Below are 22918 nucleotides of genomic sequence, written 5' to 3'. Positions count from 1 at the left end.
CAACATGCAAAATAAATGTTTAGAAATTGGAATTGTTCTTCCTTCTCCTAGTCACGCCTCCAACCCCCCCTACCAAATTCTACTTCACTTTCAAGGCCTGGCTCAAATGCTGCATCATCACCTGGGAGTTCTCTGAGGATGCCAGTCCCTTTCTCTCCCTGGCCTTTTCTCAGTGCTCTCAGCACTGCCCAATCTCTCTCACAGGTAGATTTTGCCTTGTATTACAGTGGTTTGCAATGTGTGGTGCTTCTCATTCATCTAAGGGCTTTGTAAGACCATGGGCCGAGTCTGATGCTGCCCTGTGTTGTCTTGTAGCCTCAAATTCAGTCCTTTGCTCACAGAAGTTACTCACTTAATGGCTTTTACACGCAGCAAATGGTTTACTCTCCAGTGAAAAATATTCAAGAGATAAAAGTTTAAATGCTCACTTTTCCCAAGGCAATGGAGACAGTAATCACCTCCGTTTCCTGGATTCTCCTTTTTAAGAACTCAGAAACACCCCTGAGCAAAATCCGACAGTGTGTTTCACAAAAACAACCTTCTTCCTTTTATTTTACTTTGAACTTAATTAATTGTAATGCTTAACCTGCCACCTCTTAATTACATTGGCAAGTTGATGAGGCTTACTGATCCGTGCATGAGGAGTTAATTCCAAAAGAGACTTTTGAAAACAAGCACTTTATGGGAGAACACATCGTTATTCCAGCTTTGCTGGAATGACCTGCAGACACTGCCCGGCCAGACTCAGGCCAGTCTGGCTTCCTGCCACTTGTGCCAATTTCCTGATGATCTAATAGGAATGCACAACAACCCTCTAAAGAACCAAGCCTTTCTCTTTTCTCTGGTCTTACAAATGAGGCAAGACCTAGTGGGTAAACGTGTATCCTTAAAGGAAAATGCAGTGGGCTGTACAACGGTTTTAAACATGAATTGGGCTTTACCAATCATCTAGCAAACTTCTTTAAAAGCCATAGGATGATCAATACACTGTTAAATACCTAAATGCATAGCTTCTATACCTAGAAACATAGACTATTCTGATCACTACCTTATCAACCACTGTCAATGATATGTTCACAGACCTATGGCCAAATGGTGTAAGTCATTGCTATGGACTAAATTGTGCTCTCACCTCCCAAATTCATGTCAAAACCCTAACTCCCAATGTGATGGTATTTGCAGATGGGGTCTTTGGGAGGAAATTAGGTGTATGTGAGTTTGTGATGGTGGGACCCACATGATGGGATTAGTGCTCTCATAAGAGAGATACCAAAGAGCCTGCTATCTCTCCTTCCCCCTGTCATGTGAAGACACAGTGAGAAGATTACCTCTGCAAGTCAGAAAGAGAGCTGTCGCCAGAAATCCACCATGGTGACCTCTATATTTTAGACTTCCAGACTCCAGAACTATGAGAAATACTTTTTATTGTTCCAGTCACTCAATCTATGGTATTTTGTTACAGCAGCTTGAGCTGACTAATACATTCATTTTTTGAAAACAATGAATGACATATCCCCCAGGGTGAGAGGTATTGCTCTGGGTGCTATTTTAAGAGATAAGCAGCAAGGTCTGTGGGTAAATAGGGAAAAGACGCATGAAGAACAACAGAAAAAGTGAGCTTGCTCCTAAGGAGCTCCACAGTCTATGTACATAAGGGTGACTATCTGCCGATGTAAGGTGGAGAGACTGGGTAAAAATAAAGGTGAAAGGTGAAACAAAGGCATAGATAAAAGCTTTGGGGACACAGAGGACGGTGTGGTTGTCTTCAGTTAGAAGAGTATACTGAAGGATTCTCAAGAGTGGAAAGGCCTTGCTGATATAAAAAAAGTCCTATCAGATGACAGGCCATCTGTCAGTTTGAATTTATTTAAGAGAAAGGTAGAGACTAAGTTTTAGAGTGCAAGAACTCAACATTCTGCTCTAATACTGCACTAATTCCTCATTTTCCGAAGTCCTTGGTTTTCTAAAGCTTGATTTTATTACTCTGTAAAAAAGGATAGTGAGAGTCCCCACTCATCTGTCAGGAGTGGGGAAATAATTAATGTGTGGCACTAGGAGAAAAAAAGACTTACCATATGACCACTAGTATAGGTCTCTCCCTCTGTGGAGACGTTATTGGTGAATTTCTCCCTTTCTACCAAATACCCCTATTCCTTTCCTCCAGTTCTGTCCTCTGAGGCCCTGACGCTTTTAGTACTACTCTGTGAAAAACTATCTGCATATTTATTGTGATTTATAACAAAATTCAAAGTCTTTGCCTAAACTAGATTAAAAACATAAATTTTCACTTTTTTATGTATGAATTTTTTTTAGTTTTATTTTAACTAATGTATCCCAATGGCTTTATTAATATAAATTGCCTGAAATGTCTTTTAACATTATTAAAGAGTTCATAAAATAAAAATAACTTCTGTGGAAGATATTTACTATCCTTTCAAAAATATATTTGATATAACTTAAAACCTCATTACATATGTGTGTTTGTGATTTTCAGATTGCTTAAGGAGTTCTTAGTACATCCATACAATTGTGCACTGCCCCCCCACCCCAAAAGTCTTTTCCCCTCTCTTGGCATCCTATTTGCCCATATTGTAAATACAGAAGACTGAATTATCAAGTAATATTTTAGTTGAAAACTAAAGAAATATTTTTGAAGACCTACAATATACCTCGCTTGTCATGAAGTGTTCGAAAAGAGCACCACCTCTCTGCGTGATAACACCAACCTCTGCTGGCCTCAGACTCTGCAGGCAGGTGTGCAAAAGACAGATGCAGGAAGCCTATTTTTTCTCGAAGCCTGGCTGTGGAAGGGAATTACCATGTCCTATTCAAACTCATCAGAACATCAGAGAACTTCTACTCAAACTCCCCAGCAATTTTCCTCTGTAAGTCGGATCTTTGTGCTTGACCTTGAATGCTACAGCTCTTAGGATAATTCTACAGCTGGAAGCTAGACAGCTGGCTTCACATTCACATCATTCCCCTCAATCTTTTATGTTTACTTCTTAGCAATGACTGCTTTTAGCCTCCTGGAGCCAAGTTCTGTTTGCTTCCTATACACACCTAAGAGTCCCAGATCCAAGGTACATTTAAGGGCAAAGAGTCAAAGACCATCTTAGGAGACACTGGGATCTAGAGAGAAATGGGTTTTCCCTCCAACCTTCCCTGCCTCACTCCCCATAAATACCAAAGCAGCAGAGGTTCACCTATTGGGATGAGAACTATGGAAAAATAAAGATGAATAAAACGTGACACCCTCCTACCCCAACCCAAAACACACACTTTCTAAGAGGTTCAAATTAGTAAGAAAAACCCAAAACTATAATGCTAATTGTACAGGGTCACATCCTATGAGAGAAGGAGAAAAAAACTTTGCATGCTCAGGAAAGGCCACATCTATTTGCTGAAGTTTCAGGAAAGCTTTTAAGATTGGTTGATATAGATTTTCGAAAGATGGAGATGGGAAGAAGCACAAAAGATGGAGACGGGGAGGCAGCAACCTAGGGCACCAACAGAGATGCCTGAAGGTATCAATGTCCAGGAGAAGAGAGTGCCAGTTGGCCAAGTATGGTAAAAAGAATGTGCAGGAGAGAGATGGGAAATAAAAGTGAAGTATTTGGGAACTTCTTACATAAGCTGCATTGGAAGGAGAGATACGTGGATATCAAACCTGAGCGTGCACAAGAAACCTCTCCAAGAATCTTGTGAAAGATATAAATATCCCGGCTCCTTGTGCCTAAGTTCTGGGAGTGGTCCAGAACTCCACTTTTTAAATGAGGACTTCAGGACCACTCCAAAGCAGGTGACCTCCTACTAGTTTGGGGGAAAGCAAGCCTCTGGGGTCTCATGAATTGCTGCTGCCTCTCAGACTCCAAGCTCTGAAACCAGTGTGCAGGTAACATTCCGGAGATGGAAACAATGACTAATAACTACCGTTTGGTGATTCAAGTTCAGCAAAATTCTCCTTCGCAGATTTTGTATGTATGTCCCTGGGGCATGACCCTGTGCCGCTACTTACTGCTTAAAGCCCACGCACTTTGATGTTTTGCTCAGCCCTGTCAGCCTCTCAGAACCCTCATTTAGCCACAAAGGTATGAAATACTACTTTCATTCTATTTGTGGAGAAATTTAAGTTAAAAGAACAGAGGTGAATGCAGAATAGTAGCTGGTCAAGCTGGGAGACAACCAGGTCTAATTTTAAGTTCCATATTCTTTTTAAAAAATCATCTGCTGCCTCATAGCAGGTCCCAAATTGGATATCTTAACTAGTACTCTTCAACTTATTTTCAGGTTTATTTTAAAGATCAATTTTAAAGCACAAACACTGACATTCTCTCTCTCACACACATACACACACATACTCCTCTCTGCTGTCCCAAATCTTTGGTCTTCTCATTAGAAATGATGTAAAGGTACAGATGTGCTTTTCTTTTCTGAGGGCACAGAGCAGTTCAGAAGACCCCACTAACACAGATTCCATGCTGTAGCTGGAAAGTTATCATTCCTTTATCCTTAAAGAGATATAAGATAAATATGAAAGAAAATGAAGAACAGACGCCTTCCCTATTTTCTTTCCATCCTTTTATCTCTGAAGTAGGAAGTTTACTGAACCACTGCCAACAATTCACTCAGCCTAATGAAGTGTATAAGTAAAGGATTAAATAATCTTAAACCATTATTCCTGTGGCCTGATGCTGACATTCATCCAAACTCTGGCAAACACCGAGTGGTGAGTTCATGCTCGATTTAAAAATAAACAAACTAGGGCAGTGGGAAGGTTCTAGCATAAAGTTTCAGAGGCATTATTAACCTGGAAATCTGAGACTCTCCATCTTGGTTGGGGTTGAAGCAAACACTGTCCTATTTCTACACTCTCCAACCAAAATTTATGAAATCCAACATTTGCTAAGGATGTTTTCCTGGAGCCTGGAGCCACATATGGTTAAACCTCTTCATGTCAATCCCAAAGAAAGCAGTTTGAAGGTATCATCAAGGTTTATGGTTTCTATTCCTGCCTCTGCCATTAATAAACCATAGAACCTCAGGCTAATCAGTCAGCTTTCTTGGGCTTTAGGTTTTCTCAGCTATGAATGACATTTCTGAATTTCCCAGGTTCCTCGTAGACCTTAAAAAAATTCTAATTCTGTGACAACAGAAATTAATGTAGTTTGGGGTTGGAACTGGAGGAAAAGATTGTGTTTAGCTAGGTCTCTCCCTCGTTCTGTGCATCCTACTTACAAGTGTGTGAGTCACCATCTTTACCGAGGGCCACCTTGGAGCCTGCAGGGATGGGTTGAGCAGTAACTAAGATCGGCGGGGGGCTATTTGTGGAAAAGGGCAGAATAAAAAACATTAGCCAAGGACAGTGCGGTAGCTATTCTTCCCCCACAGAAAGCCTTGCTGTTGGATAATTATAGGGTGCTAATGTGAATGCCTGTGGAAGTGAAAGGTGCTTTCCAAAGCACGTTCAATCCCCAAATCATTTTGCTCATGAGTTAATCATCCCTGTAAAATTTTATAGCACTGCTCACTTAGATCACTTATGTTCTTAAAGGTTTACCTAAGTATTTTCTATTTTTTGCTGATTCTGTACAAGGTTTTTTCTCATGTTACATTTTCTAAACCTAAATTTGAATTTGAATTTTGTCAGTTTGCTAGACCTTCGTTATTCTACTACTTTAGACTTTTTTCCTCAGATATTCAACAGGGATAGTCATATCATCTGTATAAATTTATATACCTTAATCTTATAGTACTGAGTGAAAATTTTCAGAAAAATAGGTATGATACAATGCTATTTATTTAAAATAAAAAAACCATGATATGTAAACAGGATTATATATTTTTAGAGATTAGTAGTAAAAATATAATCAAATACACAGATAAAATTTAAATGGTCATAATGGTTACCCCTATAGAGACATTTTGAGAATGATATTAAGAACTTAAAGGATTTCACCTGAATTGCTAATGTTTTATTTCTTAATGGATACATGAATTGAATCATATTATGTTTTATATTTGGATCTGTGTTAGAAATACTATATAATAAATTATAATGTATATATCAAAGAAAAAGTTTATTATAAAATATATATATGACTTTTGTTTCCCAATTTCCAGTACAAAGGCTAGAATGTTAACAACAATATTAATACAATAGCAGTGATCCCGTACATAACTAGGCAGATTTAGGAAGAAGGCTGGCCACTAGTTTATTTTACCCTGTTAAACATATATACGTTTCCTTCTGTTTCACTTACAGCCTTTTTTGTATTATTGCGATTTTTTAAACAAGAATGTGTGATAAATTTCAAATACCCTGTTGGCATCTATCTATCTAGTACTATCTAGTTAAAGATAACTATCTAGTTTTTAAAAGTTCCATAAATCATTACAATTGATTATGTTACAAATTCCTAATATTGTCCTAACATCACATCGTGGACTAACCTGGGATGTTTCATCACATGATCTGTGATTTGCTAACATTCATCTAGAATTCCTGCTGTGGTGAAAGGTTAGCATAGTTCTCTTTGTGGGCAACTTAGATCAGACTACTTTTATGAAATGATTTGGGAAGCTTATCTTTTCTTGGCTAGGCCTTGAAAGTTGAAACCACACAGGAACCAGTTCTTTAAAATATGAAACATCTTGTTAATGAAATTACTTGGTTCTTTCTCAGTTAGTAGCTCTACATTTCATTCATGCTTTGGAGGTTATTAAAGTTTTCTTCTCTTGTATTTTAGATTTGTACAGAAAATGCCCTCTTTTCTATTAAACGTCTTGCATACCTATGCTAAGAGCTTGTTTTTCTTTCCTAATTTTCTCTGATTTCTGTTCCTCTCCTCCTTATCTTCACTGGATGTTTATTTCATTGCTCTTTTCAAAGAATCATCTCCTGTACCTAAAAATTCTAGTATTTTTCGATTTATCAATAACTGCCTTTATTTAACTAATTCCTTTTTCCTTTAAGTTGATTTTGTTGTCCTTTTTTTTTTTTTTTTTAAAGGTTAATATGTTTGCACTCTTTCTGGTTGTAAGTAACGATCCTAACTCTGCCTGGAATTTGACTCGGGCTGCATTTCCTTCTCATAGTCAAGCAGTGTTAGCATCATCACTACTTCTAAGAATTCTTTACCCCAAGAGTGTGTTTACTTGTTTATCCTCCTACAGATTTCTTGTCTTCCTATACTGCTGTGTGCAACTCTGCCAGCCAAAGTAGCAACTGTCTACTTTTCCCTTTTAGACTGGGACAGGGTGTTTTTTCTAAATTGTCTATAGAGATTTAGAAAGAAGATATAATCTTTTGGGTTGTGTAGATTGAATCAATCATATTATTCAACTTCTATAATTGGTTTGTCAAGGACTGCAAGAAATATGCTAAAGTTTTACAAAGAGTGTAGTTTTACCATTTTCATCTCATACTTCATCAGTATTTTTGTATTATAAATTTCAGTGCAATGATATTTAATAAAGAAAAACTCAAGACTGTTCTTCAGGAACTGTGACATTTATAATAAAATAATGTTCTTTGGCCTATTTGATAGTTTTGTCTTGAATTGTACTTTATCCACTATCAGTACTGTGGTTAGGAGATAATATTTTCTTTTGGTCTGAATTTACTATTACATCTTTTCCTATCTCTTTATTTTAACTCTTAGTTTTATTGGTTCATTGCTTATCACCATTGTATTCGCCCTGGATTCCCCACCCCCAACCCTTTATTTTGATGAACTTACTGGTCGGCTGGAATATTTGCCTCACTTTTCCAGAAAGGTGATATATGTTCCTTTTGAATCTCCATGGAATATTTAAAAGGCAAAATCTGATACACTGTTGTGTAATAAAAACAAGTTGTTGTATTAATTAGTACAGCTGCTGTGATTCCATTGTGTGTGTGTGACCACACGTGTAGAGAAGTGTGGTTAGAGCTAGCGACATATACCCCTACACAGACACGCCGAAACAGGAAAGGCGTATGCGGTAAAGCAGAGACTGTTCTAATACTGAGATGGGAGAGTTATGTGTCTTTCTATTTATTTTCTAATTTTTCACCCCTGGGGGTTTAATATTTAACATTAAAAAGATCACTACCATATGAAAGAATATTCTGAACTCAGTATTTCTCTAAATATAAGGCAAAAGCCACATCGATAAAATTCAGAGTTTGAGTTAACTGTAAATATTTTTAACTCAACATTATAAAAAATGGTAATAGAAAAAAATTAATTAGGAAAGAGAAACCTAGTAACAAGAAATGAGATTTCTAATGAATGTCTGCATATGTGGAGAAGCTGGACTTGAGATTCAAAGGCCAGGGACATGAATTGAATCTGATATGCAAGCTCTGTGGAATCGAGGGCGCTGACTTATTCTAAGATTCTCACTGCTGGAAATGAAGGCAATTATAATTGGGCCTGTTTCTTAGGGTCATTAGAGGATGGCATGAGATAAAAGAAACGTGCTTTGCAAGCATTAAAGCATTAAACAAATATTAGTTGTTATTATGATTATTTTTAACCCTCTTGCCCCATTAGAAAAGAAAATATTTTTGCCTTCAAAGTGGAGGCATTTCAGGGAAAGCCACATGTAAATGCTCAAGAAAAGATAGGGGCTTATTGGTTTTCACCAGTGTAAGCTCAATATCTTAGATTCTCTAATACAGTGAGGCATGATTCGTGAGCTTATGGACTAAAAGGTTGGGAAAGAAGATGATAATCACAGGGAGCTGTCAGTATGTGCATGTTTTAAGGAAGCTGAACATTAGTTTCTGGGTGGTGTTATGAACCCAGCCATGCGTGCAAGTTAGAAGATATGTTCTTAATCTTCTTATTGTCTTTTACTTCGAAAGTATCAGCCTTGGCTGGTGTGGCTCTGTGGATTGAGCACCAGCCTGAGAACCAAAGGGTTGCCGGTTCGATTCCCAGATCATGGCTCATGCCTGGGTTGTGGGCTAGATCTCCAGTAGGGGGCACGTGAGAGGCAACCACACATTGGTGTTTCCCTCCCTCTTTCTCCCTGTCTTCCCCTCTGTCTAAAAATAAATAAAATCTTAAAAAAAAAAGAAAGTATCAAAGCTGTGTGTACAATAATAGATGCTGAGAAGTGTTATACAATGTAAGGGGCTATATAAATGGAAGAGAAAACTATTTGTAGTTGTTAGCATAATTAAATCTCTTAAAAATATTTGACAAATTTTCATCTTAAACCAGTCTTTTTTTTTTCTGGGAGAGTACTTGTGGAGCAACAAAGTAATCTAAAGAAGAAAATGCCTTTGCACATGCGTGTGCATATGTGTATATGTGTGCGAGTGTGTGCTGTGAAAGAGAGAGACTCCTTGGAGGTGCGAGAGCAGTGGTGTGCTATTAAGAAAAGAGAAGGAGGGAAGTTCATGTGGGTTTTTCAGGTTTAGTCTGAACTCACAGTTCAATACCCACATAAAGCCCTAGCCATAACTTCCTTTAAAAACATTTTATTAGAAAGAATTGAACATAGAAAAGAACACCTTTCCTGAAGACCTAGGACACCTACCGCTTAATGGTGGTTGAAAAGTTAGACTGTTTTAACTGTAGCCATTTAGTGACTTAAGGAAGCAAAAAACCACTCGTGTATTGGCCACTAATGTGTCAAATTCAGGAACATCAAAATGTTTAGTCTCCTGTGGAGCTGGCTTCCTATTTCCTGAGGCATTTTAATCACTTGGAACTTAACTCTAATAAAAATGTCTGTACCAACTTCCACCGCTGGAGATTTAGGAGTAGGATTTCCTCCACTCTAAGTAAGAGCCCTGGTTGAGGGGAAGATCCTTGGCTGCCATTCTGTAAACAGAGTTGCTGAGACTCACTGATGTGCAGTGTTTGTAGACCCAGACTCTTGAGTGATGCTACACAGAAATTCTTTTGTAAATCAGCACTTATGGGTAAACCTGTCTTGTTAAGGGCAGAAGGACACACAAGTATGAGGCTCTGTGGCTGCTGTTCATACTCATACCAACATAAAAATCTTCTTGAGCAAAGCATGGAGGTCTTCTCATGTATGTCCTCATATTCCTTCTATGACATCTATTTATTTTGGCATTTCCATAGAAACACAGCTGTGAATTACCCCAAACGTAGAGTATTTCTAACTTGTATCAGATTATGCTGAGGGAAGAAGCAATGCCAATGATCTCCTTAATCAAAGTAAACCCTAATATTAGTAAACACTTTCATGATATACAAAATATCAGACTTGTTCACTCCTTCTCTTTGAAGACAGGAAAGAAGTTAGTGTCTCCCTTCAATAATGTGGATCCTGGTACTAGGAATTCAAATGACTTACCCAAAGTCACACCAGGAAAGCAAGGGCTAGAACCAATATATTCTATTTTTATCAATTTACTTCCCGAGGAAGCTTAGTGTTTTCCATTTTAAGCTGCTCATCTATACAGATCCACAAGAACAATCAAAGTGATGTTTTTCAGAGGTCTATCACCAAAGTAGAAAAGCATCTCATTGATTTTGCTAATAATTATACACATTCAAACTAAAATAACTATTACATACTTTTTAAATTGATTCCAAATAAATGTAGACTTTTCAATAGTGGATAGGTTATAGTTTAACATATTGCTTCATTACTGTGATGGTCCTGTAAACTAAAAAATCTTTCTAAACTGTGTAGTATAAATCAAAAAATTTATGTTAAGAAAGTAAATCAAAATAAAATGATGTGGAAATTTTAGTTATTTATATGCAAGCTATTTACAATACTGAAAGATTAGAATATGCCCAATACCTTTCTAGTGCAAGTGGCTTTAAAATTTAGTGTGTAAATATGATGTAAAACTAAACATATAAAAAGCTACAAATAATGACTATTAACCATAGAAAGCTATATACATATTTATATGAAGTCAATTGATAGGAAAAAAAAAAGTATGTATAAAATGATTAAAGAGAATTACAATGCTGTACAGCATCAAATTTGTTTAATGATAGCTATGTGTGTGTAATGATTAAGGATTTAAGAGACTATAAAAATATGACTAATCATTGAAACAAATATGAAGACATTATTGGTACTGTTTCCCTAAAAATTATGTTCATGTTTAACTTAACTATAATTTAAAGTTGGTCAATTTAGGCAAGAATAAATTAAATTTATATTAAGATGGTTTACTTTTTGGCCTCAGACCATCAAACATGGATGTTCTGTACAGAGAAATAGGTAAATAAACCACTATCTTCAATATACTGATTTAGTAATTAAAATAAAAACCCACTGACTGAAGCCTAGGGCCTGGGTGTTCTCTGCTTTGTACAGGATGCCGTTCAGACATCGGTTTCCACCGATGGAATAAGAGGCAAATTTGGATGACATTGCAGGTGTCTGTTCTAAGTGCTTTGGTTCCAAGAGGGACACACACAGCTTTCCCAGTCCCCACAAAAGAAAACTTCACATTCCTAATGTGGCAGCTAATTGGACTTAGGAAAGTTCGGAAGAAATTAAAATGCTAACACACTCATCTGGGGGCTTAAGGGCTGGGCCCAACTCTAAAATCAATACTGAACAAGGGTCTTTGAGTAAAGCTTAACGGAATTCTGATAAGAATTAAATTACATTTTAGAGTCACCATGGATAGAGTTCATTAAAGAAAAATTATGATTAAAGGTTCTTATGAGGGAGGGCATTTGAAAGGATGGTAAGAATTTCCGTTGTTGGAATTCACCCAGGTCTCTCACATAGTGCTCCTTGCCATAATCATAGCACAGGTAACGGGCAACCAAAGCAAAGAGCTGTAGCCTGAAGAACCACGAGCTCCCATGCCTGGAGTGGAGATAGAAACCTGAGCCCACACACTGCAGAAACCCGCAATTTAGCAAGATTAGACCCTCTTTGGTCTCATTACACACTCAGGAGAGCAAGCAAAGCATTTAAAATGGGAGAGTGTTACATTTGATAGGTTAAAACAATCTCCTAAAGTCCAATGAATCTCACTGCACATGTAAAGTCCTTATGTTCAGAAATCCTAAATAGGCCAGAAATCTTGTCAAAATTAATCTCAGGACAGTATTCATTTCAGTACTATTCCTTGAGTTAGAAAAGTGTGCTTCGTAAGGATATCCTCATTTCTTTTCTTTATTTTTTAAAATTTAGCTATCTATCTATCTATCCATCCTCACCTGAGGACATGCTCACTGATTTTAGAGAGAGGGGAGCGGGGGAGGGAGAGAGAGAGAGAAACATTGATTAGAGAGAGAAACAAGGAGCAGTTGCCTGTTGCTCGTGTCCCACCAGAGACCAAACATGCAACTTAGGCACGTGCCCTGGAATCAAACCCACAAACTTCCGGTTCACAGGATGAGGCTCTAACCAACTGAGCCACACTGGCCAGGGCAGGATTGCCTCATTTCACATTCACAAACCTTTGGAGAAAATCCTGCAAGCACCCCACTATAGAGATGAGGCAACTGAGGCTTGTTAAGATCAAGTTAAGTCTCCCAGAGAGACAAGGCATTAAGTGACAGAACCAAATTCAGACCCGTGCTCTTCACATCACATTATGTTGTTTTCTCATATTGTTCACATGATTCCTCATTCATAACGGATAAAAGAAAAATGGAAGCAGGCTGCCACAGGAACTTCATTAAAGTAGCAAGAATCAACAAGCAGCCCAAAAAGGGATGGGAAAGAGACACGAGAACTACAAAACACAGCAGTCGTGGTCAGTATAAGGACACACAGCCATGCACACTTGCTTCTATAGGCTCTGCTGACCCCACTGCCACAGAGCTCACTGCAACACTGTAACAATTTCACAGTGGTGGTCTGATGTGAATGTCACTGCGAATGACAGTCTACACAATCTGTTGACAAAGGCTGGGACTTTGTGATTTTCTCTTTCCAACAAAGACTTCAAACGGTGATATTTGAAATAGTCTTATTTACTACAGAGGTAAGCTTTTGTTCACCAGATTTCCCCCGATATGCAATTGCTTCTTCCAAATCTGTGTTTATGTTCTGGACAAACTAAAACTATGTGATGTCTGCAAAAAACACAGGACTACAAGTGCCAACAAGTGAATAGAACCCTGGCTTGGACGGTAATGATAGAAGATAAGAAGTCACTTTCTTCCTCTCTGTCTCTGTGTTCTCACTTCTTAAAGCGAAGAGTTTAGACACATGATCTCAAAAGTTGTTTTTTTTTTTCCAGCTGTAACATTGTGTGGTACTATAATGATGCTATATATGTGTTTAAGTTGCCTTTGGGGAGAAAAAGGAAATAAAATTGAACGTAAGAAATGCAAAGCATTAAATCCTGCAAGATCTTAATCTTGAAGAGCTTTCAGATCTGTGCTAGCGTCTCCAGGGCTGCAATGAGTTACAGCTGTCAGGTTATCGGAAAATGCCAATGAGGCCAGAAACTTCTGCAATAAACTTGAAACTTGGAGATCTACAAAGCTATGTATAACTCCCAATGTCTTACAATGAAAGATTCTTTTATGTTGAAATACCCGGGCACTGAGGGCCAAACCACAGCTCTTTCGTGGGTTTGCAAAAGAGTACTACTTTCTCCACTAACAAGTGTTAAACAGACACATTAATATCATGCAGAAGGGTAAAGAAATTTACATTAAAAAACATTTCTGTTCATCCATTAAATTGCTCTGTCATACAATAGCTTAATGTATAGACTTAAACAGCTTGGCAAAAAGCTAAGATAATGTGACTGAGTGTTTTTTAGGCAACCAGTGACATTATTAAAGTATAGTTGTGTTCTTAAAAAGAAAACAATTATTCGCTCAGTCAGCATTCCCTTTAAGGTGTTTATAATACAGGGTTTCCCCATTGCATCATTGAAAACCTTCTGGGCATGGTAAGAAAGAAAACTTCTGGATGGAAAAGAGGTGATTGAAAGGGCCCGGGAGTTGGAAAGCACATTGAAGGTCCTGTAACATTCCTCAACAAGTACTGATGACTTCAAATGCACGCTGAGACTTGACCCGAAGAGGTGTGATGTTGCCACTCGGGAAACTCTCTGATGCTTCAGGGGGTAACACGCTAGCTTGTACACACATGCTTGAAGCCCACAGGGTGACGGTCTTCCCAGCAGACCACTAACTCACCTTGGCAGCCCCATCCCAATACACCTTCTTGACTTCATAGGAACACATGGGAAAAATTAAGCTATGCCAATTGACATGCACACATATTTTGAAGTCTGGAGTGAAGTAAAGAGCTGATGGCTACGTGCTCTGTGGAACGACTGGACCATTGCCAAAGAAGCTATCTGTGCCAAGCACCCGAGGACCAAATCTGAACTTACAATGTAGCAGGGCTCACAGTAGGCTTTCTTCTCCACAGCATAGAAGGGCTGCCCTCGGAGCTTGTTGCTGCAGATGATGCACGTGAAACAATCCACGTGGAAGACCTGGTCCATGGCAGTGCATCCTGTGCCTTCCCCAACCACATTTTCCCCACAGCGAGCACAGCGGCCTGAAAGAGAAAAGGGACCGACTGTAAGAACACCCAAGGAACACTTTCGGCCCTGCTGTACAAGACAGCATGGGGCAGAGAGCGGATGTGCAGTGTCGGCGGCAGCAGCTCTAGGACCACTGCCGTCACCATCACCACCACCAGCAAGCCCACCCAGGGGCGTCATCACTATCCCCTGGACAGCCAGCATGGTGGGAATTTTACAGGACTTGGTTGAGGAGTGGGCCGTCATAGCACAAGATCCCACAGAAAACGACAGAGCAGAAGTCAGGTCTCCTGACATCGCAGCCAGGGCCCTGACTCTGCTCTCATGTGGATATCTAAGGAGAGGGCTCAGCACAGTAGGAGTAGAGAGCCTTGTCTGTGAAAGCCTTTCTCCTTTTTGGAGTCTATATGTCCAGTTAGACTATGAGGGAACAGGGTCCAAACTCAAACTTGAACTCCTTTGACAAAAGCCCTTGTCGTGAAACCTTTGCATCCAGCTCTCTGTCACAGGCAGGTCAAAAGGTTGTCCCTTTTATTTCCAGATAGCTCTGACTGCTAGGAAGGTCTTTCTCACACCGAGCTGGAATGCTTTCTCACTCTAACTGCTACCCAGTAGTTCTAATTCTGTCTTCTGGGGATTCATGGAACAGCTCTCCTCTCTTACACACAGCAATCTTTAAATCATTGCAGTTCAGTTGGTGTTGCCTCCATGTCTGTTCTTAGTTTGAACACCCTTACACCCTGCAGCAGTTCCACATACTGCAGGGTTTGCGTCCCTCACGGCCCTGGGTTCTGCAAACTTTCACTGTTCTTACACTGATTCATGGGGCATCCAGCCGACATACGGATATCAGGTTTTGCTTTAAAAAATTCATACAAAGTTTTAAATAACAATAAAACAGAATTTAAGAAAAATTTATGTCAGCGAGAGGCATTGTGCTGGTTGCAATCGGTATCCGTGTGTGGCTCTGTCATGGGGCTGTTGAGTCAGAGGTCAGATCCACCTCTGGTTCCCCTTCACACCCTTTATTTCTACGATGTACCTACAGGTCCCTGGGAACGCCAGCAAGGATCTGTAGGCTTTTCCAGATAAACTAGAGCAAACCCAGTGCTTCCTATGTGTCAGGCATTTCTAGGTGCTTTTTATACATGAACTCATTTCGTATTCACAACAACCTATGTGAGAGGTACTGTTATTATTCCTATTTTAGAGATGAGGAAACTCAGTCACAAAAATGGTTAACTAACTTCGAACTCAAGCTGTCTTGTTTCAGCGTCTCTAGGCTTAACCACTCTGCAATCTTGCTTCTGCCTGGTCCTGGGCATCAGGGTTGAACGCAGACCTGAAATTATGGAGAAATTTCTCACAGAAGACTGCTATCAGCCCTCCATCACATTGGATTGGCAACCACTTCACACCTAAAAATAGGAGGGCTTAAACGTTTCAGCTTGGGAGAAAAGAGGCAAATGTGTTTCCAGTCCTCTGTAGTTGTACTTGGCCCTGAAAAGTATGCCTTTATATTCTGTTGCAGGATTTGAGTGTCTTTATAGTACAGACCATCATCACTGCCCTGAGGAATAAGAAGTATCAGGGGTTAGAAAAGAGTCATTTGCACTATAACGGATATATTGTGAAGTAAATATGTTCTTGACATTTGATCAAAACAGTGTGGCTTAATTTGCCAACTTTTATCCAAGAGTTAACTTGTACCTATTTTTATTATAAGATGTATAGCCGTAGAAAGGATGTTGAACATTTTGGATGTTCATTGTTTTTAGTAACCAAAGCAGGTTATTTCATATGGCACTATTTTTGTGATTGTTCAGAAAACAACAACAACAACAACACTTAATTAGTTTACTAGAAAGTTCACTGAGCTATGTTTGAACATGATGTGAAACTTCTGAGAGCTTCATGGTACTATCTGACAACACTTCATTACAAAAAAATACTGGGGATTACAGGTAATCCACAGAGTCTAATTGTTAAAGCGTCATCATCATACTTAGTACTTAAACTTTTCTTTTTCAACTGCTTGTGCAGAATCACCACACTCATCCCAGCATAAACAGATTCATTTTCTATATATAGGAGCCTGTTCATTAAAATTTACATGTATAATATTAATATGAAGTAGTATTTATGTTATTATCTTTACCACTATTTTTTCCACTTTCTATGAGTCATATTCAAATTACTGATCTCTTTTGCTTGATGTGAATAAATAATGCAATAAAATAGTAACAGTGAAAAATGGAGGTTTGAACAACATAAAAAGTCATACAACTACATGGCAACACTCTGACCGGAATGGCTGTTGCTGCACACTGAGTAAACACCACCCCACAGAGGTGAGGTGGTGCACATGAAAGTTTTAAGAATGTGATGATTATTAAGAGTAAGCTGGACTCCTGAGAAGACTACACTTCAAATTCAACAAATTTTAAATTTGTTAAGTCCAGATAAACAAAGTTATTTTTAATTAGTACCCTTTCCCTTTCTAGATGCCACACTGGATTCCTTGATAGTCCATCAGGGACTACCAGTGACCTGTGCACCACACTTTGGGGAAAAAATAGTTTTGACCAATGTTACCGACTGTTGGTCACGCTGGTCTGTGAGGCACACAGAGGAGGCAATCATGATCCAGGCAACAGCTGGCCAAAGTGCAACATCTGGAATCCAAGAGTGTGAGCCTACCTGGTGGAAGGAGAGTTTGAGAACCTGGGGTGGGGGTGGTGGTGTCGGGGAGGGGTTTCAATCACTGATTAGATGGAAAGATCAGAGTAGAGTCCTAAAGGTCAAGATGAAAAGAAAAGCCTTGGAATTCACATTCTATTCGAGACATTCCCAGGGATCTACTCTTTGTCCAGTACCGTATTTGGCTTCTGTGTGACATACATAAATGACTAGACAAATCAGTACCTTATACAGTCATTATGAGACCACAATCACATGAGAAAGCGTCACATGACAAAATGCAATGGAAATGTGGAAGGAAAATCACATCTGAGAAGGCTCCGGAAAGTTTCTGTGGAGAAAGAGGCATTTGAGCCCAACCTTAAAGGGTAGAATTTTGACAGGTGGGAATGGAAGAGAAAACAAAAAAACAAACAAACAAAACTCGTTTTTCTAAGGCTTACTGAATCCAAAAACACTGCAGTGATTTGGTGCTGGCGCAACAAGATTTTGTTTTCTCAGCCATGAAGGCAGATAGACTATGTTCATAAGGAACAATCTTCCTTTATATTTTGGAGAATATTCTTCCAGCGTGGGTCAGACTAATACGCTGGGTCCAGACATGACCAGCTCTTCTGCCTCCTGTATTTTTCCTGTTCTTGGGAGAAATCAGGGACACTGGGCTCGAGGGCAGTCTGGCACCTTTAAAATCACAAGCACAGAAAAAGAGTGAAGAACAAAAATTAAAAATAGCCCTGCACATCAACAGGACAGTAAAGGTGCCCGAATGTTCCCTTTTTTACATTAACAAAAACTTACAAACTATATGCCTTTTTGGTAGGCATTCAGAACGGAAAGAAAATTACTCAAGCATAGTGCATCCTTGCCCTTACAGGGGCTTACATTACACACCATTGAAAGCATACTACACTCTTAGTGCTCTCCTTTTAGACAAGTATCTCAGCACTTTCAAATGAAGAAAACAAGCAGAATCGTACAGACTTGCAGGCATCAGAGCATGAGGAAAAGGAGTTGATTAGGGGCCAGCAGGCACCCCGGGGTCAAGTTCAAATGCAAGGCTGGGATGAGGAGCTTGTTGGCAAGGCTTACCACAGTAACTTAAAAAATGAAAGGACAGAGAATCATACAACCTGGGGAGAACTGTCAGTGAATTAAGACACCTGAACAACAACAGCAAAAGAGCTAGTTTATATATTATTGCTTGTTATATATGTTGCTTTTTGTCAACTGTGGAGACAGCTGTGAATCTTTCTCACCCCTTCCTCTACCTTTCCCTCTCAACTATAGCAACCTCTGCAAGGCCTCTGAAATACTTCCTTCCCACCACATGCCTGCCACCTACGTTGGGCGTCATTATCTTTCACGGGCCCTTGCAATGGCTTCCTGATTGTTCCGCTATCTCCAATTTACTTCCTCTTACACATGGAAAGGCTTTATGGAAGTCTTAGTACTTGAGCAAGTCTGAACAGTTACACAGTTTTCGAACAAGCCATTTTTACCAATGGCATGGGCAGGGGTGACATTACAGGCCAACCGACACGCTGAGCCAGGGAGGTGGAGCAGTAGGATATAAGTTTTAAAATTTAATGGTTCCAGTGTTCGCTTTTCATATGTGAATTTATCTATTTCCCTTATAACGTGAAAATAATATGTTATTTAAAAATACTTTTCCCGGAATCTGTACACCGGTAGGCCATAGACTCTCTTTTGCAAACGATGCTTGTTTTGGAGGTGGGACCAAAAATGTCCACAGCCATTTGGAGAGCTGGCGCCATGGTGATCAGCGGTGACACACTCCCAAACTTGTATGTTATTCAATATCAAAAGTCAAACAGTACGTGTATGCAGAAATCAAGCCAGGTCACATTGGTCTTCATGTCCTCCTTGCTACTTGACTTATAATGAAAATTTCAGGCACAAGCAAAATTAATAACCTATCTTTAAATATTATAAAGAATTGAAACTTTACATGTCAATTGTATGATATATCAGCTTTCTCATTGGACACCTTCTAAAATATTGTGAATGAAGACCTGTTCCAAAAGTTGAGTCACTAAGTTTATAACAGGGTAGTGAAATGATGGTCAGGTATACCTAGAAACAAAGCTTGTCCCAACTTATTGTGTGTGTGTGTGTGTGTGTGTGTGTAGTCTGTCCAGAAGGTATCCAGCCATGCAATATGAAAAACAGACATTTATTGAAGAAGATACAAGATACAAGACACATTGTACATAGGACAATGACACCTCAGTCCCCTTCAAAGTAGGTACCTTGGGACCTCACACAGTTCTCCCAATCACCATCAGCTGCCCCATCCTATTTTCCCGAATCTCATTGACAGTCTGAAATCTCTTCCCTTTCAAAGGTGATTTTAGTTTTGGGAAAAGCCAGAAGTCGCAGGGTACCATATCTTGGCTGTAGGGGGACTCAGTCACCTGGATCCTTGATCTTTGTTGATTGCAGCCCATACACACTCAACATTCTCAGGTGTTCTGCTTGTTGTAGGCCTTCCGGAACATAGATTACTTTCAAAAGATTCTCAACCATCTTTGAAGCATTTGTGCCACACTTTCATTTGCACTGCACTCATTGCATCATCCCCGAAAGCCTCCTGAATCATCCGAATAGTTTCCATGGAAGAACGTTCAAGCTTAATGCAAAATCTGATGCAGATTCACTGTTCTAATCACAGTCATTTCAAATGCTTGCACAAACTTTTCTCGTTATATTAACAATAGTTGGACTTTTTCCAGACAGACCTCGTATATAGCAACTGGAGTTATTGTCCCAAAGTATAGCCTCCATTAAGCTGATTCAGAAATTATTTCCCACTGAAGGTCCAAAAATATACTAGAACAAGTTTGCATTCTTTTTGTGACAGGTTCATATAACATTCACTGAAGGTTCTAGGCTGATGGCATTTTCTAATCGCCAGAGCTTTTATTTCATGGGACCTTGCAGCATCAACCCACACAATGAGGAGGATTTTAAACTGCTTAAGTTCTAGGACAGTGATTCACAATCTCGCCTGTATGTTGGAAATATCTGCAAAACTATTTAAAAAAAAATTACTGATCTCTGGGTCCCTGATCCAGAGATTCTAAATTTGTTGGTTCGAATGGGATGTCCTAGGATGGAATTTTTAAAGCTTACAGGTGATTCTACTGTTCAGCCAAGTTGAGCCACTTTCCAAGGGTGCCTATTTCTGTACTGCTTGTCAGGAAAGCAGCTGACAAGTGTCGCCCAAACAGGTTTCATCTGCATGCAAAACAGTTTCGAGGCAGACGGGTAACAATGGGTTGGCTGGAAAAAAAACAAATTCTGTGGCATTATAACATATGTTGCTTTTCACCAACAAGAGTACTCTCCCTTATGTCTTAGTCTGAAGAGTTTTCAATGCCTTTCCACCCATTGATAACTACATGAACAGAATATGCTAAGTTTTCTCAGAAACTGTTTTGCCAGCACTGAGCCAGAGAAAGCAGTTCCCTTAATTAGAAGCATTCCTATGGGACAGACTTCTTTTGCGTCACAAATGGCCTAGACAATACAGAATCTATAGAGAATGCCAATTGATAGCCATTTAAGTAAAGGTATGGTGTCACAAATTACATCATGCGTCACATTTAGTCACTATTATTTTCTTGGACTCTGTCTTTAAATAATGGAGCAATATTTAGACTCTCATGGTTAGTGCTACTGAGCTTTGTGAATACTTGAATCCTTATCAGATTTTAAAAGCTGGACTCTAGGACATACCTACTTATGTCACTCTGCTTGTATATACGAGGGGAGACCTCCCCAAACTGGAATTTACTTATAAAAAATTGTATACTTATTCTCATATGTTTAAACCTCAGTTACCTTCAAAGTACTTTCCATTTGATGCAATATACACATTGAGATGTTTTTTTCCACTGCTCAAAACTGTTTTGAACTTGTCGATACTGATGCCTTTTTGTGCTCCTGTTGTTTTTTGTTTCACATCTTCCACATCAGTAAATCATTTTCCTTTGAGGACATTTTTCATCCGAGGAAACAAAGAAGAAGTTGCTTGGGGCAAGATCAGGTGAATAGGAGGGCTGGGGAACGAGGGTCAGGCCATATTTTTTTGGTCAAAAACTGCTGAACACTCATTGAGGTGTGGGCAGGTATGCTTATAAATCACATCATCAAATGGGCAAATATGTTGAAAGGGTCTTCAAAAAAATTCACTGAAGCCAAATGCAGCCAGATGGTACACTGACACAGACGGGTTCCTAGAACACTCACCTAGCAGGGCAAGCCTGTACTACAAGGGGCCCACCCTCACACAATAATTCCATTTCAGGAGGGTCTACCCTCACATATACTTGCATTATATTGTACTACTTCACTGTGTTATTGTTTAGGTGGTCCTTGCAGAAACGCTCGCCGAGTCAGCGGGCACGTGGATAGCAGGGAGAAGGAGGGGGCGGATCGCCATTCTCTTCTCTACTCTTCCCTATACAGCACACACGACAACAGGAAAAGGAGCAAGGGCAGCTACAGTACTAGAAGCAGTGGCAGACATGAGAAACAAGGTGAATGAGAATTTATCGTCTCTTGTTTCACTGACAAATGAGAGAGAAAAATAAGAAACATTTAAAGTACACAGTAAGAGATATTTTAAGTACAAAATAATAAATTGAGCTAGGGTAACATCAAAACAAGACAAACCCCCAGATTATTAGAGAGAACACTAGAAGAACAGGTGGACAAAGGCCTGGGCAACAAACTTGATGTGAAGAAGTGAAGGCTGAGTAACCTATTGATAAAAGGAAGTCATCATGAGATGATTCATTTATAGACATATATTTACTTAGGTCGGACCTGCAGGTAAGGAGGTAAATTGGAGGGGGAGTTCCACATAGGGTTGCAAAAGAAGCATGCTTCACTGATTTAAATATACTGCATTGTGAAGAAGTATTGCAAATATATAAAAGAAAACCACTGTTTTGTTTTCTGTGCCAAGCACTGCCCTACACACTCCACACGCATTCTTCCATTTAGCTCCCTCAACCCTTATGTACCCTTATTTGATAGATAAGAAGCATGAAGTTAACTGACTGGGCCAAAGTCTCTAAGGTAGAATGCAGTGAAGCTGGGATTAGAGCCAGGTCAGACTTCTAAAGCCCATCTTCTTAATCAGCACGTGTTTTCCTGTGAATATACTTATTATTCAATCATTACTCTGATGCTTTTAGCATTGTCTAGGAGTAGGGCCCATTCCCACTTCCAGGGGAAGGAGAAGAGCCAGTTCAGCACAGGTGGCAAACACAAGGCCTGTGGGCCAAATCCGGCCCTCCACCTTGTTTTATCCAGACCAGCACCTTGTTTCTACCTGGCAGCAGCGCCGAGCTCTAGCTTAACTGTTACGGAGTAGTTACATTTATACAGTCCTAAAATTACATTCGGTCCTTTGAAGGCAACCATGAGGCTGATGTGGCCCCCGGTGAAAATGAGGTTGACACCCCTGCTCTACAGCATCACTTCTCCCCCCACCTCCTGCCCCCCAAGTCTCAGGAGCACTCGGTGAACATCAGGATCTGCTTAGGAGGAGAAATCATTACAGGTGAGGGAGCTTCAGAGGAGACTTTGAGGTACTGAACCTCAAACTCTGACTTCCCATTAAGAAATTACTAGGAAAGCTTTTTAAAAATACTGATACCCATGATCCACTTGCAGAGATTCCAGTTTATTTGGTTGGGGGTGGAACTATGAAATGGCGAT

At 39.5% G+C, this 22918-nt stretch overlaps 1 protein-coding gene across 11 annotated transcripts in view; it reads right to left on the bottom strand.

The window, feature by feature from the left end:
* The window catches only part of LPP (LIM domain containing preferred translocation partner in lipoma), a 633676-nt gene that overhangs the window by 98248 nt on the left and 512510 nt on the right, over positions 1-22918 (bottom strand). For all 11 annotated transcript variants that reach the window (XM_053918206.1, XM_045199196.2, XM_053918208.1 and 8 more), the window contains one exon: positions 14312-14481. In XM_053918206.1, coding sequence (XP_053774181.1) covers positions 14312-14481 — 170 coding nt within the window. The remainder of the gene's footprint in view (positions 1-14311; positions 14482-22918) is intronic.

Source organism: Desmodus rotundus, chromosome 2, assembly GCF_022682495.2.
Source record: "Desmodus rotundus isolate HL8 chromosome 2, HLdesRot8A.1, whole genome shotgun sequence".
NCBI classification, from domain to species: domain Eukaryota; kingdom Metazoa; phylum Chordata; class Mammalia; order Chiroptera; family Phyllostomidae; genus Desmodus; species Desmodus rotundus.
The sequence above is the reverse complement of the archived record's forward strand: the minus strand, read 5'-3'. Positions and strand labels throughout refer to the sequence as shown.